The sequence below is a fragment of the Rhincodon typus genome, unplaced genomic scaffold (assembly GCF_021869965.1).
Source record: "Rhincodon typus isolate 14 unplaced genomic scaffold, sRhiTyp1.1 hic_rhity00001009, whole genome shotgun sequence".
Classification (NCBI taxonomy): Eukaryota; Metazoa; Chordata; class Chondrichthyes; order Orectolobiformes; family Rhincodontidae; genus Rhincodon; species Rhincodon typus.
Window position 1 is genome coordinate 1 of NW_025966647.1, and position 19,046 is coordinate 19,046.

At 38.3% G+C, this 19,046-nt stretch overlaps 1 protein-coding gene across 1 annotated transcript in view; it reads left to right on the forward strand.

Moving 5' to 3' along the window:
- Positions 1 to 4,604: 4,604 nt before the first annotated feature.
- The window catches only part of usp10 (ubiquitin specific peptidase 10), a gene marked incomplete at both ends in the record, with an annotated part of 30,475 nt that continues 16,033 nt past the window's right edge, over positions 4,605 to 19,046 (forward strand). The window contains 7 exons of the mRNA XM_048592321.1: positions 4,605 to 4,706; positions 6,044 to 6,089; positions 6,699 to 7,787; positions 13,681 to 13,772; positions 16,966 to 17,075; positions 17,564 to 17,619; positions 17,881 to 17,984. Coding sequence (XP_048448278.1) covers positions 4,605 to 4,706; positions 6,044 to 6,089; positions 6,699 to 7,787; positions 13,681 to 13,772; positions 16,966 to 17,075; positions 17,564 to 17,619; positions 17,881 to 17,984 — 1,599 coding nt within the window. The remainder of the gene's footprint in view (positions 4,707 to 6,043; positions 6,090 to 6,698; positions 7,788 to 13,680; positions 13,773 to 16,965; positions 17,076 to 17,563; positions 17,620 to 17,880; positions 17,985 to 19,046) is intronic.

The following is a 19,046-nucleotide window of genomic DNA, read 5'->3' on the forward strand; positions in this document are numbered from 1 at the left end:
GAAATGAAGAAGGGTCTCGGCCCGAAACGTCAGCCTTCCTGCTCCTCTGATGCTGCTTGGTCTGCTGTGTTCATCCAGCTCTACGCCTTGTTATCTAAGGAACTGTTTATGGCAGGGATAGGTTTCTTTCAAATCAATGTTCCAGAACCAGTTCTACCATGTTTTCATGTGGTAAAGTTGTTACACAAAGTTACTATTAAATTGTTTGTTTTTGTTTATTTCCTATACCTTGCTTCTATATCTTTTAACATAAGTAAAATTAGAATTCTGAACTATCATTCACATCTGTCTTCACTTGAGTGCTTGCCGTAACACACACTGGTTGGCTGACTTCCAAAAATTAAGAAATAAATGTAGAATAGTTTAACATTTCGTGCTTCCACTTATTCGTTTTGTTGATCTTAACATTTAAATAGGAATCACCATTCAAATTGAAACATTTCGGGTGGCTGTGAAGCAGTTGCAAGTATCTTTGTGATATTTGAAAAAGATGCAGCAAACTTTTTATTATCTGGTACCTGTGTGGCACCAGGAATGTGCCGGTTGATTAAGTATTCCAGTTGATCAAGAGGTTTACATAATGTTAAAAAAGTACACTAAGTAATAGAAATGTAATGAAAGGGGTATACATATCACTGTACTGTATTTACAGCATAAATCACATGAATAATTAACTTAAAACTAAACGGCAGAGAACCTTCTCACGCGCACTGTCAACTGACTACTCGGACATTGCAGAGATTGTGATAATGTAGGAAAAGTCCAGTAGTTCAGGTATATAATTTTTGCCAGTTTGAAAAGAAGTTTGCCATACTACAATATTCATTTTTCCTTTCCATTTATACCAGTGGCTGTTTCATCTTTCCTAGCATTAATACTTGCTTCCTAGAACCTTTTTAAGGTTAATAACAATTGATACCTGACCAGGAACTCAATCCTTTATTAATGAGCCTGGTTTGGAAGTTTTGGTATTAATGGCTGCCATTGTGGGAGAGTTTAGTTCGTTCTAAATTGACAACTTCTCTCAAATTGTTTTGGGAGAAGGATAGTTAGTGGGTAGTGAGCCAAACTAAATAAATATATACTGTGTGTTTATGAAAAGCTACAAAAAGAGATGTTGTGAGAATGTTCCAAAAATGGGAAGATACAAATAAAAGTACTTTTTTAGCTCGTTAAAACTTCAAGTGAGGGTGTTTTGAAAGCTAAATTTAGAAACAAGCTATTAGCCACATTGTGCAGGATAAATTCTTATGTGTGTGCAGTATATATGACTATTGCATTGAAGACAAATACATATGTTAACTTCCTTTGGGATTTTGCTTGAATATAACAATCTGTCTGTTTTCAGTTGTAGTTGGTCACTGGTACATTAATCAATTGAGTCAACTTGGAATTTTTGTTGCCCTCCCACTCAAGGTTGTAATGAAGTTATGGATTGATAATGTGTAGGTTGGACATCCTGGTGGCTGATGCAAGGAGAACACCTCTAGTGTGGAACATATTTGGATCCTGCATAACAAATGAGACCAAAAGGTGCATGCAAAGAAATAACCAAATTGGACATTGTTGAAAAGGGGGACATGTTGCTGAATCATCAGGACAAACGGTGCCAAATTCGAGCATTTGTAGAAATTTGCAATTACAGGAAAAAATTATGCCCATTGGTTTGCAAGTTGACGCTGGCTGAAATGTGCCATGGAGAAAGCAATTCATTGTTTTCAGCGTTTCTGTTAATCCAGAAACTACAATACATGTAAAATGTCTGTAGCTTGTGTCTTGCCTATGTGACTTTTGTTCCAATTGTCTCCATTTCTGATATTCTTCCCATATATAAGAACTGATTATATCTTTTTATTTACTGGAGGTAATACATTCTGCAGGAGTAGTATGCTGAAGACTGGTGTCTAGTAATTCAGTCAGTGTGCCAAAGAAGGGATACTGATGAAATTAACTGCTTTGATTCAAATGATGTCAAGCTTTGAGTGTTCTTGTAATTGCTTAATCGATTTCCACTACATTCTGGACAAATTTTACAGGTAGTGATGAAACCCTCGAGGGTCATGGTTGCTGCTGACCCTTTGTCCCTTCCTCTTGCTCATGACTCGGAATATATGGTATTGAGAATGAGCTACAGCTCATGTCAGTTCAGTTGGTGACATTATCAGCTGCAAATGATCCCAGGTAGCAGTTGTTGATTTCCCCCAGGCTGACATTTACCCATTCATTTGTCTGTCCAACTGTCGTTCTCTCTTTCTCTCGTTCTTGGCATCATCACCACTATTAAGTTCTGCTGCCCTGCGCCTACCCCATCTTTATATATACCGATCTCTCCCTAGCTGCAGACAGTTCTGATGAAGAGTCACTGAAGAAGGTAATGAAATATTTATTTTGCTTTCTCTCTACAGATGCTGCCAGACCTGCTGAGTTTTCCCAGCAATTTGTTTTGTTTCTAATTTCCAGCATCTGCAGTTTTGATTTTTTTTAAAATCAAGTCACTTGGGTGATTTATACAAAACAGCAGAACTAAAATATAGAATAACAGTATTTTCCAAATAAAGACGAGAGAAAGTTTGCATTTCCAGCTGTATGGGGAAGGAGCATACTGGGATTAAGGAAATAAAGGACTGCATTGCAGAATGTCACGAATGGTTTAGTTTGCTGGGGGCTATGATCCTCTAATTAGAATATGATTTTATGCATGTTCATGGGATGCGTATGTCACGTGGACAGGCCAGTATATATTGCCCTCACAAAATTGGTGGTGAAGTTACTTCTTGAACCACAGCAGTCTTTGGGCTGTTGGTACACCAATAGTGCTGTGAGGGAACCAATGTCAGGGTTTTATTCCAGTAATGATGAAGGATCAGCACGCTTATTCCAAGTCCGGTTGGTGTGTCGCTTGAAGTAGAACTGGTGGATGGCAGGGTTCCAATGCATCTGCTGTCTTTGTTGCTTTAGGTGTATTTGGGTTGCAGATTTAGAAAGCTTTGCCAAAAGAGACTTGAGGTGCTGCATTGTATCCTGTAGATAATAGCCACTGCTGCTACTGGTGATGGAGGGAGTGAATGTTGAAGGCGAAAAATGATGTGGTCTTGCATGCTCCTTCGTCCTAGATGATGTTGAGCTTTTGTTACCTGGATGAGTGCAGCTCCAACAAATGTCAAGTATGCTACTGCATCGCTGGTTTGTGTCTAGTTAGTGGTGGGCAGGCTTTGAGAAGTCAGGAGGCAACTTGTTGCAGAATTCCCAGGTTATAACCTGTTTTTGTAGCCATAGTGTTTATATGGCAGTCATGTTTAGCTTGTGGTCAGTGGTGACTGCAGGATTATGTTAATGAGTGCTTCAGCAATGGCAGTGCCAATTTGCCAAGGTGGCGATGGTTGAATTTTCTTCTTGGTAGTGATTGTTGCCTAGCATTTGCATGGCATGAATCCGTATTTGAGGAGTTGGTGATGGTACAGAACATGGTGTAATCATCAGTGAAATTGCCATCTCTGACCTTTATGATGGCGAGAAGGTCACTGTTAAAACACCTGAAGATGGTTGTGGCTGTCCCCATCGTGAAGAGCTGCAGTGATATCCTTTAGTCAAGTTGATTGATCTTCAACCACAACTTACTTTCTTTGTGCTAGATCTGACTCAAACCAGTGGAGAGTTTTTTCCTGATTTCTGTTGACCTCTGTATGTAAGGCCCCCTTCAATATTGCCTTAATGTTAAGGGTATCACCCTCACATCCCTTCTGGAGTTAAAACTGTTTTGTTCCTGTCTTGGCCAAGGCTGTAATGAGGGCAGGAGCTGATTAGACATGGAGGAACCAGCATCACGAGCAGATTTGTTATTCTGTAAGTGCTGTTTGCTAGCATTGTTAATGGCACCTTCCGTCACTTTGAGCATAGATTTGAGGCGCTAATTGACTGGATTGGATTTGTCCTGCCTCTTGTGGACAGACATACCTGAGCAATTTTTAATAGTTGAAAGTAGATGCTGCTGGTGGCATCTGTTTTTGTGGGTTTTGCAATTAATCTTTCTGAAGATGTTGACTGCCCTTGTTCCATTAATGAAAACATTCAGCTTGAGGTGCTGGTGATTGATCTAGAACAGATGCCCAGCTTATTTTTTTCTGTTGACTTTGAATAGGTTTTTGGTCATGTGTCGCAATATTTTGTGCAGTTCAGCGGCAAATATTAAGTGTTATATTATGTTGAAGATGCTATCTGAATGCAGCTTGTTGATGGACTTTTGGATTCTGAAGTAAAGGCATATAAATGCTTAATTAAAATTCTGGTATTTGCTAATGTTTTTATCACGTACTAAATTTTTGATTACCTTTAATTATTCACTTTGACAAGTTACTATATCCTGTGTTCATCTGAATTGATCTTTCAAAAAGATTTTCTTCCTGGCAACATTTAGCAAGCATGGAAAAACCTGTGGCTTTGCGCAGTCCTCAACTGTTGATTATATGGCGTGTGCCTTAAAGAATACTGACAAGAATATAATGAACGGCGTCGCCTAGTACTGTTGTTGTGACAGGATAAACTACAAGTTGGTCATTTAATAAATCTAGATTTTAGGAAGTATTGCATGCTCACCGTCAATCTAGGTTAATAAATGTCCTTTTTCTGTTTTTCTTCAGTACATCTTTGGGGAGTTCAGCCCTGATGAATTCAATCAGTTCTTTGTCACATCACGCAGCTCTGTTGAGGTGAGTGTACTCTTTGCAGGGGAGGCGGGGGAGTCAGAAAAGTTGGATTTTTTATTTTTGTTTATCAAATAACAATTTCCAGGTGGCGCTGTTGGCTGTTTGCTAAGATGAATGTAAATCAGCTGATTTTAGCGGACTTTTGACCAAATAATGGAAATAGAGATAATTGAAGGCTCAGTTAACTGCTGTGAATAGATATTTCAGATGAACAGAATTCTGTCCTTTGAAAATTAATTGTCAATTTCAACGACTTAAGTTGTTTTTGGTTGAAACAAGACATTTGGAGTAGCACCTGCATTCTGAGTAATACGAAGATATAAAAATGTATATCGTGAATCAAAACATAAATGCATATCATATGTAAGCTTAAGTTTTTTTAGATGAAAGGCCTGGAAAAGTTGTGTTTAGTGATTCCATGATTTTGTTCATATACAGCGGTTGTCACATTTCAACTGCTCTATTGTTGTGATCTACATTTCTGTGGCATTAAAAATAAAATAATTTTTTAATGTTCAGTTTAAGAACCCTGCCCCTGCGTTTTCAGTATATATCTCAATTTACAATTAGAAAGTACAAGTTGAAAATCTTTAATGCACAAAATATTAATATGGGTCATAGTAGAATGAGATGTGCTTATTTATATCATCGAAGTGGCTCCCAAGTCACCTCTAACTCAAATCAGTTTTTGATTTTGAAGGCGACTTGAATATTTTTAATCGTCATGTACTTAAAATTGTGGAGCTTTTTGTTTTCCTCCTTTTCCCCTACAGCCAACAAAGGTAATCAGTCCCAGGATATGCACCTCCTGAAATAGCTTCTTTTTTTTCCAGCACTGATGGCAGTATATTCTGTGTTCAAAATGTTGGTGCTTATTACTAAAAGAAGGATCAATTTAAAGACAGTGTAAAGTTTGTTTCTATTTCTGATCCCACCTTCCACAAGGGGCCCTCAAAAATGTCCACACCTATATTCTGTCTCTCATTGGACCCAAAATGTTGGCTCTGCTTTCTTTCCATTGATGATGCTGAGTTTTTCTAGCTCTTTGTTTTGTCGCAGATTTCCAGCATCTGCAGCTCTTTATTTTTGGTAAAGTTTGCTAATGTTTTCCTATGTAATGTTTTGCATCTATCATTCTGTAAAGATACGAGTAATTTTGGTATTATAGATTGAAAGTATCTTGTGTATTTGAATTGAAATTTTCTGGACTGAATTGTTTAATTTGTCACTAAATTGTATCACTTTCAACAAAAATATGTAGCAAAGGATTATGTTTTGTAGGGTTTTTTGTAATCCTGTGCAAGGCGTAATACCAAACTTCTGTTTTCTGTTTGGCACAGCTTCCCCCATTTAATGATAAAGTCTTGCATGTCAGTCAGTCAGTAGGTAAGTGTTTGTTTGGTTTGTTTGTAAGTATTTGCCAGGATTCCATTGAACTTGATAATCTGGAAGAATTTTGAATAGTATGAAGATCATGCATAAAATATGTTTACCTTTTAATGCTTTTGTGTTGTAGGCATGATAATGAATATTTGCTTTTTTTTAATGCAGGCTAATTCCAAATAATGCCTAGTGATGGGACTGCATACATAAAAACCAATCGCTTAAGTAAGCTCCTAAATTTGGAGCTTCTGGAAGTTTGAATTTTATGTGCACGTTGATTTTCTTTTCTTTTGCAACAAATGCTTATGGAATAATTTTGGAATGAATATATAAATTACTTTTGATGCTGCATGGTTAATACAAGTGTTGACCCCCTTAGAATTCTGAAGAGTGATTTCAGCTTAAATCTCAAATGTAAGCTGTTTAAACCATTGCATAGTTAATATTTCAATTGTTCATAACTTAACATAATTATTTTCACTTAAAATAAGCTTTGCATTTCAGTGTCTTATTTTTGGAGCAAGATGAAGGATAGTTTAATATTTTATATAGCAACTTATAGGGTATGTACAAACATTGCAGCTGACTGTTTGGTTTTTTTTGTTTATATAGGAGATGGAAACGATTCAGACACTGAAGAAAATGAGTCGGAACCACCTGGATTGCAGGGCAATATTTACAAAGTTTCCAGTACGCTAAATCCACAAGCACCGGAATTTATATTGGGTTATCAACCTGTACAGAAATCCCTCAGTAACTTGTCAGAAGAAGCTGCCTATAGCTCCATTGACTGCCAGTTTGGAGAGGGTAATATTTCTCTGGACAGTGGCAATTGCCAGGGAAATGATGATCTTGTCTACCGAGGGCAAGGCCCAAGGGAAAGGAGAAACAAGAAGAAAAGACCACCTGGTTATTATCGCTATCAGGAAGGTGCAAGTGATGCCGGTGGTCCCTCTGAAACTTTGGGCCTTGTTAATGGACATGTGTTAAACTCAGGGCTCAATGCAATAAGCCCAGAAGAGGTTGAATTACTTGGCCCAAAAGAGGTTCCTGAATCTCATGGAGCTATTTCTTCAAAAGCGAATCAGAGGACTTGTGACAGCCCTGAAAATGATGCGGACTTCATTAGTGGAGCCTTCTGTAATGATACAGTCTCTAGTACATTAGATGAGGCCAGGACTGCTGAGCAGCCTGGATTTAAGCTGGAGGCAAACAATGAGGCTACTAATGAGGTTAATTCCACTGAACAGCCTGATCTTTCTGAGACTGGTAGGAATAGCCCAGTAAGGACAGCTATTGCACAATCCTATGTAGGCACAGACATTAATGTGGATGTTAAAAATGACAGTGGACAAACACTGGAATCTCCTGGTGATAGTGCTGTAGCACATCCTAGTACTGATGGGGAAGGATTGCAAACTGATAGCATAGAATGCGAGCAGGAGAAACCAGAGGATGTATTTGCAGTTGAGCCAGAGCAGACAGTTTTAGCTCCTTCTACTGCTTCTGCTCCCTTGCCAGCCAAATCCTGGGCTAGTCTCTTCCACAATTCAAAGCCGTCTTCGGCAGGACCTGTGGCCTATGTTGAGGCAAAGTTCACACCAGCCAGTGCTTCTGTTCAATTACCTGAAAAGCAACCGGAAATAAGAATGGACGTGCCTGTTCCAATGTCTGAGGATTCTGCAGCCCAACAGATAGCTGGTAATTTTTAGAACATGTTACGAAGGAACTTCAAATGATCAGTTCTACTTTTGTGGTATACTTTGGCTAGTTTCAAATTAAGTATTTGTTAATATGTTTTCAATAATTAATAGCTCAAAAAGAAAATGAGGTTCTTTAAAGCTAAAATTCTAACCTAAACAAAGCTTGAGACAAGTCTGTTGAGCTATTTAAGTTCAGAAAATACTTCCTGACCTGGATGTTTTGCTGTGCAACCAGTTGCCATAATGTATAAGACAACAATCTGAATGTAGAAAGGCAGTGCTCGTGCATATGTTGGCAACTTGACAGGAAATCAGACATTGGATATCATACCTGAAGTTTGAACAGGTTGTATGCATTATCAAGAGTATGTCACTGCACATCAATGCATGATACATGAAAAGTTTTTTAATTTATCAGCACAAAATCAAGAAGATCATTAATACTTCATTAATTTGAACCCACTGCGATGAAAGTCACTAAAAACAAGTCACTTCCTCACCTTTGATTGCACTTGGTTAAGCCTGTGCCTCAGTTTATAATTTTTTACTGTTTGAATTCTGCAGCAGGTTCCATTAAGTTTGAGATACTGTGTTATATTCTGGGGGGAAAGAAAGAGGTCCTTCAATCAGAGCAGTATCTACTAACAACAGTTCTGTTTTGTGCTCTGAGTTAGTCAGTAGGTATCAAAATATTCTCGGGCTTGAAGACATTTGGCTCGATTTGGCTAGATGTGCCATACAGGATGGCCTGTATATGTTATGTGGCAGTCGTCGTGTATGTAATAAGTGGGATGAAATGAAGCTGCACCTGTTTTGTTTGAATGTTATTCATTATTATGTATTAGTGCATTTGGAAACCAGCAAGTGTCTATCCCCTATGAAGGTGAAATATCAGGAATGAGCCATAGGTCACAAATTGGCACGTTTAATTGCCTGGATCCAGGACTATAATTAATTGCTTGGTAGCATAGAACCTAAATATTGGTAAAAGGAGACACAAGCTCAAAGCTTTTTGTCTCACACTCATCAGAACTAGGATGCCAGACCACCAGTTTATATAGTGTGTTAACAGGTTGCTGATTGGGCCGCGTTTGCTCTGAGGGGTACAGCAGGAATAGTTGACTGTCAGTCTTAGTTCTCAGACCAGGCAGGTATACTCTGGCCATGGTGTTACCAAGAGATTGGCAGTCTCAGCTGTTTTCTGCTGTATGAAAAGTACACAATATATGTGCAAATTCTTTTAGCCTGTGTAAAACAGAGTCCTGTGTTAATATATATGGGGGTTTCTGGCACATAAGTGCATAACAGTACAAGGTTGACTGATAAATTGGTTTTTGGTGTAGTTTTTGGCACAGTCTAGATTATTTAAGAGTTATATAACAGCAAAATCGCACCTAATATTGAACTGGTGTTCTGAGATTTGCAAGGATGGACTAGTTGTGCAGGACTTGCAGCTGGCTGAGCAAGTTCAGCATACTGCTCTTTGTGAATGGTAAACAGGATGTTTTGCTAATGTTTTACTTCTATTTTTCTGTATTTGATTATGATCTGAACTGAGTAAAGGACTGGTTTAAATGCAAAGGGTTGTTACACTTCCGCCTGCTTGTAAGTGCTGTTTACATGGTTGTTGGTTGAAGAGTGGGGAAAGCCTAGTTTCAGACAGGTTGGAGCAATGGAACTGTGTACAAATGGACATTTGAGCAGCAACATGTAGCTGGCCACCATTTCACATGACGATGAGCTCCTGCTGCAAAAACATGTGATTGGTACAAAGCAGCTGAGCAGCTTGAGGTTGTAAATCTTCGGGCCAGAAACTACTGGATGTCCAGAAATGGAGGAGCTGTTTTTCTTGTATGGTAAAAGGCACCTCGAGCCTGAAGAGAGCCATTTTATTTAACCTCATCAGTTGTAAGTTGACTTAAATGTCAGCTCCTTAATTATATGTATGAACCAGCTAACATGTGCCTCCTGATCAGAAGTAGGCTCGTCACAGCAAACCTTGTGGACAGGAACCAGTGATCTGCCTTTGTAGTCTTTTTCTACTGCCCATAACACCCTTTTTGTGTCTGTATCTATGTGCCTCTATGTAGAGGAAGAGTTTGTGGGCTAGCTTTATGTCAGTGGTTCATAATTGTTTATCTGTAGTTAGAATTGATTTGTCATAAAAGCATCCTTCAAAGTTTTGGCAAAGATCTGTAGCTCGGGTTGTTGACTTGCTCACCGGGCTGGTTTGTTTTTGTTCAGACGTTTCTTCACCATGTTAGGTGACATCATCAGTGGACCCTCCAATGAAGTGATGGTATTCTATTCCATTTGGAATTTATGCTGTCCAGTCCATTATGGTGAGTATTGTCACTTCCAGTTTTGATCTGTATGGGTTTATATATGGGATCCAATTCTGTATGTTTGCTGATTGCATATCAGGTGGAGACCCATGCCTCTAGGAATTCCTGTGCGTGTCTATGTTTGGCTTAGGTTACTATGGTTACTTTGTCCCAGTTAAACTGATGGCCTTCATTGTCTGAATGTACAGTTATTAAGGCGAGTTCATTGTGCTTTTTTTCTGCTTGTTGATGTTTGTGTATTCTGATGGCTAGTTTCCTTCCTGTCTGTCCGATGGCATTTAACTTTACATCAGAATACATGAACATCAGCTAGCAGCAAAACAGCACAATGAACTTGTCTTAATATCTGTACATTCAGACAATGAAGGCCATCAGTTGAACTGGGACAAAGTAACCATGGTAGCCTAAGCCAAACGTAGACGCGCACAGGAATTCCTAGAGGCATGGGTCTCCACCCGTAATGCAATCAGCAAACATATAGAATTGGACGCCCATATACAAACCTATACAGATCAAAACCGGAAATGACAGTACTCACCATAACGGACGGACAGTATAAATTCCAAGTGGAGTAGAATAACATCGCCTCATTGGAGACTCCACTGATGATGTCACCTAGCATGGTGACAAAACGTCTGAACAAAAACAAGCTAGCTCGGCGAGCAAGTCAACAACCTCGTAAATGATTCTTGTTAAGTACAGGAAACCTGGTCTGTGCTTTCTTTCAGCCTGGTTCTAAAAGATTGGTAGATTGGGGAATTTTACAGACATTTCACACTACCCCTGTAAGGCATAATGTGTTCGATTTGTGCTGACAGTCATTGGGTGACCATGGTGTTCTCCACTAGCAGGATGCTGCCATTTTATGAAATTTTGCTGACCACACAAATGAATTTTGAGTGCCTGGGTCATGCAGACATATAAAACATGCCCCACTAACTGTTCTCATCAGGCACCCTGCCAGTTGTGCTCAACCAGTCCATGCTTACGAGCCTCCGAAACCACGTTCAATGTTAGATGTGATTCTAGTATTGAGCAATATTTATTAAATAATCTGAAGTATTATACCAAAAATCAATTTGAGATTATCATTTGGGCCTGCAGATTGATGCATTTGCATGTGCTGAAAGCTGCAAAAATATACACGTGTGTGTGTGTGTGTGTGTGTGGTGGGGAGGTTAGCAGGTTATGACGCCTGGCACATTCTGCTGTATTACCATGGCAACATTCTGGCCAATCAGGTCTCCAAACAGACGGGTAAACTCATAAGTACTTTCTGCATCTCAGTGCCAATGATAGCACAACCAATACCCTTTTTTCATGTGTGCACATTGGGCACCCTTTCTCAAGTCTGTTGTGTCTTAGTCTTGGAAATCAAAAATGCTAGTTGAGAAGATTCAACTTCGTCATCTTTTGGCAAAATGGTGTTATCAGGACTGGGAAAGGCTATTACCACTGGGCAGTAACCCATGCTGATCTCTTGATTTCCAGAAATGAGATATTTGTCTTGATTGCAACTTAGGAGGTGGTCATGGGGAGGGCTCACACAAAGTTGTGTGTTAAAATCATTTGGAACCACTTCAATTCCTTTTCCAGATTTTTCTCTGACCCAACAAGTGTTTTTTGCTAGGTTATAATTCTAGGGGAGCAGGATACTCTGTTGCCTTCCACAAGTAACAAGTCTAACTGGTGTCTGGTCCACAAAGTAGAGATTGAACCTGTAGGTTAAGCCTTTCTAACCCTGTATGGTTCACAACGGAACTTGTTAAATGTTTGTGATCCATGCACATTTACCACCACTATTAATATAAGGATATATTGCGAATACTCAGTACATCATGTCAGTGACTGCAGCTGTTCTCTTCAAATTAATATTAATTTGAAAACAATAAGGGGTGCAGCTTTACTAGGGTGTTTCATGCTAATGACACATTTTGAGCTGCTATCTCATGGTTTATATGAATTAGCTCCATTACAAGCTTATTGTTGTGGATCCTCATTTAGTTCTTCAATTGATTTTGCTTAAATTAGTCCGTAAAATATTTAGCTTGTGCATTGACACAAAAGGCTTTTAGTTTAAAGGGGCAAAAAAAAAAACACTTTATGGGTTTGGTAAATAGGAGGATAAAAGAAAAAATATAGAAAAGCATCATGTTTGCGGGGGGGGGAGCGAAGGGCCTTTTCCTGTTTTGTACTGGTCTTGTTCTTTAATTTTGATGTAGCTCTACCTACATTATCAAGTAATAGCCGAAAAGCAGTAACTTTGATTCTGTAGAAACTAGTAGCAACTCCTATAAATTTTTAAATTTTGTATATATGTAGATATACAGAAGGCAGATGTGTATAGACATTTTGAAGTATCTGTCATGGTCAACACTTCTGAGCGATTCGATTGCTCCACCTTAGTATTGCCACAAGATGGTGCTAAATAACCATAATTGGTCCCTGCTTGCCTTCTACTGCTAATGGTGATTTTGGTTGACATTCTTTCCCTACTTCTACCAGCTAGTTTTATTTCATTCCACTGTTTTTCGTCCTGTTACTTCTCATTCATCCGTGGCTTTTATTTACAATCAAGTCATATTGGATTTTGCTGCTTCTATGATTTCTGTCTAATGTGACTAGTGCTCTCTCCCAGGCAATATGTGATGGACTCAAATTCCAAATATTGCAGACTGTTCCTCGTTATGAACTTGGGTTATGTGTTGATAGGATTAACTAATGGCATCCTTGTCTTGTCTTTGCAAACCTTTCCTGTGTTAACCTCTTGCCAAGTTTAACTGTTCATTCCCAGCAAGGATTTCTAACCAGTCTTGTGCTGCTCCATCCATTCTGTTATCAAAATGTCTTCCATGTTTTGTTTTGTCAACTAACTTCAATTTATCTATGAATCATAATCTTCAGTCAGTTTTCCTTCTGTTACTTGATATTAACCAAATTGAAGTTGTTGATTTGTTGTCAGATGTGTCGTGTTTCTAAATAATTAGCTTATTTTTGAATCAAACTGAATATATAAATATTTATGAAAACAGACATAGCGTAATTGCACAGGACATGCACTGCTTGCAAAGATGTTTATTCTTTAATAGTCATTCAGTAACGGCTTCTCAGGCATTCCTTCAAAAAGGACAGTTCACTGCCCCAGTACATGGAGTAGCAATGTGCTTTGCCACAGGGTATCGAGATGCAGATTTGTCTTCTGATCGCTCAAAGTCAATTCCTAATTTGCATTGCTTGGCTAACATGAGTTTTTTGCAGTACTTTTTCACGCTTGCTAACTGCCTGAGTCAGATAATGACCCAAGGTTTAGGGGAAAATATTTTTGCGCATTGTGGGAACATTGTTAAAAGATGGTATGCGGCCATAATCTTGATGAACATGCTATATCATTTAGCTGCTGGGCAAGGTGTGACTTCAAGTTATAAGTCCTTTAAGGTCAGAACACACTATTACAAGAACCAGATTGAAAGTGATTTCAATAAATAAATTTAAAATCATTTTATTAATCTTGCAGTGTGACATTTTGTTTCTCTCCCATATCCACAGAACTGCTGGAAAGTGTGAAATTGGTTCATAAACCAGTATCTTTGCAACCTCGAGGTCTGATCAACAAAAGCAATTGGTGCTACATCAATGCTGTATCCTTAAAATCTGAATATAATATGGTATCTAAGACCCCAACAATCTGTTTGTACAGTGGAAACGCTAGAAATGAAGGCTGTAGTTTTGAAGTGGGGGGGGAAAAAAGTTGTGTTATGATATCCAGAAATATATTTTATAACCATTTTTGTGAAGAACTTGCTGAAATAAATTTTAAAGTTCTAAAATATTCTGATGGGTGGTTAAGTAAATTTTTGATTAGTTAATATTTGTTACTGCTAATGTATTATAGTTTGGAGAAAGCACTACTAGAAATATCTAGAAACAGGTCAAATCAAAATTTCATAATTTGTTAGTGTGGCTCCATTAAGATTGTGCCTATGGGAAGTCTTCCCTCAAATGTTTCTCAAGTTATATTTTAAAAAAATCTTTGGGATGTATTATCAATGGGTTGTGCAATTTTTATTGCCTATCTGTTCTGTCCATTTACCCAAGCATGGTAAGCTTTAATATCCGGCAGTCTGCCAACTGGAATTCTCCAGTAACCAGGAGTTGACTGCCGAATTTTCCTTTTTAAAAAGCCACTCACTTTGTGTTCAAGTAATGCTTTCTTTAAAAGCAGCCACTAATAACGTGTACATTGTAAATTTGCAAGAGTTGTTCTTGGGCTTTATACAAATATCATTGTTTTGAGTCAGTTTTGATGATTGTGTTGTGGGCACAGTTGCTCAGAGCAACCATCAGTGAAACTGACAGTTGGATTTTTTTTTTGTTTAACAGCAGATCTGATGATCATGGTGTAAGTGATCTTCCAAAGTGGTGTTTAATTGTGATGTGCTGCTGTGCAGGGGCCTTTGATTGCTCAGCTACTTCCCCTGTCCACCACATGCCTTGAGAAGCATCTTGTCTTGGGTCTTTGTAATTCTGTACCATCTGACCTTTTTGATTACGTGCCATCGCCCATTCCCCAAACATGCCAGATTACAAAGATTCTACTGTGGTTTGCATTTATTCTAGTTAATTTTAAGTGGAAGCACATCGTGTGGCACTTCAGAGACTTGGCATTAAGTTAACGGTCAGCCATAGATAAATTTCAATTTGAACACTTCAAGATATTCATTTCAGATTTTTGCAGTAAGCAGTTGTGAACACATGCAAGCAAAATGGAAAACTTGATATTTCTTAAGAGGTAGATTGAATATAAAGTCAAATTAAAATTAAATTGAAGTATTAGAAGTAACTTTAATTGACAAACATATTTTGGGTGATGCTTCCTGAGAATGCAATCATATACATCATTGCCGTTGTTCAGTCTCACTAAAGGCTGAGATGTCCGACTGGAGCTCCTGGTTTTGCAAAACGACCAACATCTATTAGTTTCTAATCAACAGATTATGGTCTTAAATGCATTTCAGTTATATTAATGTGAGTGCACAGTATTTTGGAAAGAAGGCATAAAATTTAACACTTATTACCCAGAATTTGCCTATTGGTTATGTATAAATTAGCAAAACTGAGAGATTTTTCCAAATTTGCTTTTCCTGAATCTAAGAAACATCTTGTTCTTAGTTGGTATGCTCATCCTGGCTGAATGCTAGCATGGATAGAAGGTTGGCTGTCGGCAGAAAGCAGAGAGTGGGGTTAGAAGGGTCTTTCTCAGAATGGCAGCCGGTGACAAGTGGTGTTCCACAAGGGTTCGTGTTAGGACCGCAGCTTTTAAACTTTAATGATCCAGATGAAGTAACTTGAGGGCATTCTGGCTAAGTTCGCAGATGGTACAAAGATAAGTGGAGGGACAGGTAGTATTGAGGAGGTGGGGAGGCTGCAGAAGGATTTGGACAGGTTAGGAGAGTGGGCGAAGAAGTGGCAGATGGAGTACAATGTGGGAAAGTGTGAGGTCATGCACTTTGGTCAGAAGAATAAAAGCATGAACTATTTTCTAAATAGGGAGAAAATTCAGAAGTCTGAAGTGCAAAGAGACTTGGGAGTTCTAATCCAGGATTCTCTCAAGGTAAATTTGCAGGTTGAGTCGGTTTTTAGGAAGGCACATGCAATTTTAGCACTTATTTTGAGAGGACTAGAATATAAGAGCATGGATGTACTTCTGAGGCTTAATAAGGCTCTGGTGAGGCCACATTTAGAGTATTGTGTGCAGTTTTGGGCCCCATATCTCAGGAAAGATGTAATGGCCCTGGAGCGGGTTCAAAGGAGATTCATGAGAATGGTCCCAGAAATGAAAAGCTTAACACGATGAATGTTTGCGGACTGGGCCTAAAATTGATGCAGTTTAGATGGATGAGTGGGCATCTAATTGAAACTTGTTCATTGGTAGGAGAGACTAGGACCCGAGGGCACAGCCTTAGCAAAGGGAATACTTTTTAGAACGGAGGTGAGGAGAAACTTCTTTAGCCAGACAGTGGTGAATCTACGGAATTCACTGCCACAGAAGGCTGTGGAGACCAGGTCATTGAGTTTATTTAAGGTGGAGATAAATAGGCTCTTGATTACCAAGGGTTATGGGATGAAAGCGGGAGAATAGCATTGAGAAATTTATCAGCCATGATTGAATAACAGAGCAGACTCGATGGGCTGAATGGCCTAATTTCTGCTCCTATGTCTTATGGAATGGTCACCTCCAGTGCTGGAACAGTTGTGAATTTGTCTTGAAATGGAAGGGTTGTCTACTTGTCCCACTCGAGTCAAATTTATTTCACTTTTCTGTGCTAGCCCTGTTTGGTTCAGTTTGAATCAAGATTGAGAAGCTTGGTATTTATATGGCATTGCAATATTTCTAAGAAATTGGTGTGGGAAGCAAAATACATCAGTTTAACCTTTTTTTTCTTTTTCTTTTTCTCTTCCTCCATGTGTTAAGTTAACATTACCTTTAAAATGCCTACTGTTGGAGGGCCCTTTGAGCATTTTATGCAGCATGTGTTATCCTCAAATCATTTGATAGGACATCACTGTATGAAATGGAAAATAAAAGTGTGCACAGATGTTACAGTATTTGAATAGGCCGGAGCTAGTCACAGGCCCTTGTTTCGTATGGTTTTCAATATCCACCTAAAACTCTAAATGTATATTATAATGCAGTTGCACATTACACATGATGAAAATTTATTAATGCACTTCCACTTTCAATATCTTGACATGAAATTTCAAGTACTGTGGATTGCAGACAATCAGCAAATGGAACAAGTGGAACAATTCTGCCCTTAACTAATATGACAGACACTGCAAGCTTTGGTTGCTTGCCCACCCATGTATCACCTGATGAAGTCTATTCCCATGTATAGTGAGACGCAGAGACCTCGCAGTTCGACACCAATGCTTGATAGTTTGTACGTATTACATATGTTTATACATGTATTTCAAATATTTTTGATTAATGCTGTAGATAATACGGTCAGGTCTGCACAGTTCAATATAAAATTTAGGAGCTGTTTGGTGACATCAGCATTGCCAACTATACGTGTACCCAATATTAAACAGATTTTACAAATTAAAAATTTCTACTTTACATTTGAGACCTTGTTTGCAATTTTAATGAAATAGTATCATTATCAAAATATCATTAATTTGTAACTTTTTATTATCATATTTGAGAAATATCTGCGACTGCCCATGCTCCTTAGTGTCAGCAAGTTCAGTCTTTGGTTTAAATGAAAGTAGGTCATATACAAAATTTATACATGATCATAATGTGATATATCTGATTTGATTGCTTTCTAAAATGAGATTTATTTTTATCTTAAAGAATAAACATAGTCAAGAAATTGCTAAAAATGTTCTCTAAACTGAACATGGTTCTGTTTTATTAATTGAATAGTGTTCGTCTGATGAATGAGTTCAGTACAATGCCAGTACCTTCCAAGCCAAAACTAGGTATGTAAGTTGGGTAAGACATTTACCAGTGTAATGGTGTGCTAAAAGTGGCTTTACACTAATACATGTAAAATGTCATGAAAATGACAAATTTGATTCTAGAATGCATAACTAGACATTAGTTTTACATTTACGGTTATAATGTACCTAAATGAACCGTGTAGACTTTTCATTGTTAAAAGTAATTAAAGTGGCTGTGCGAATGTTTTATTTCTGGATTTGAATACAATCTCCTCTGATAACCTTTTATAATTATGCAAGGTACTGGTGATAAAACTGTTAAAGATATTCGCACTGGAATTCCTTTCGAACCAACCTACATTTATAGAGTGCTGACGGTTATCAAGTCAAGTTTATCTGAAAAAGTAAGTTTAGGGTATTGTTTACCCTTAAGTAAATGGTACTTTTTTTTTCTTAATCCCAACTGATGTTTTTGAGTTTCAGTAATTTGGCACTTAAGTCCTTTTAGTACCTCTACTGCTGTTTGAATATGCAATGCTGCAGTGAAACTGCAAACAGAAGTTATGTAAAACCCAAGTGCTCTTTAACAATCCAGGTTGGCTTTATCACTTTTATAATTCGTGATAGTAAAATTCTGTATGTCAAAGTGGATCTTAAAAGGAAAACGTTATTGGTGGTGCAGTGCATGGTTCCATGGTTGGGATGTGAGTTTATGCCCGTGACTTGTCCTCTTCTCTCTCCTCCCCCTACACCTGATTTGTTCCGATCTCTCTCTTACCAAAGTGGGAGGTGCTGAAGAGAGGCCGTGCCCTTCCTCTCAGAGGAGAGTTGTCACCAAGCTATGCTCTTCCTGTGGTGATGAAAGGTATTTTTTTTAATAATCATTAGTTGTTTTTCTCTCTGTCTGCAACCGACTATTTAATATTCCCACCCCAAGTCTCTATATATTGAAATCCCTTTTTCCTGATTTGAGAAGTTCGAGAGATCTGGTCCCTGTCACTACTATGAACTGCTGGTGCATAGTCAGCTGTTGGGTGAAGGAGGCTGTCTCAGCTTCATGCCTTCTTGGAAAATCACCAAGTGACTCCATCTTATCAAGATTTGTGATTTGTCCTAATCTTCTCCCCATTCCCCAATTCTCTGCTGGGAGTCATGGATATCTTGTAACATCTTCACAATGCACTTTTTGGAGTTCCAGCATTATACATCACTGTGCTACCATATGTAGTTGATGACTGTGGTTTCATGCAGTGCAAGGTATCTGTCTTGTGGTATCTGTTTCTCTGTTCACAGACATGTAACTTAAAATTACAAACGTGTTTGTGCTATTTTGCAAAATGCTTTAATGGGTGCTTTTCATTGTACTACTTTACCATTAGTCATCTGTTGGCAATTATGGAGCTGATTTACACAATGAAAGTGTCAGCAAAGGTAAAATCTTGTGCACATGGGTTAAACTTGAGATT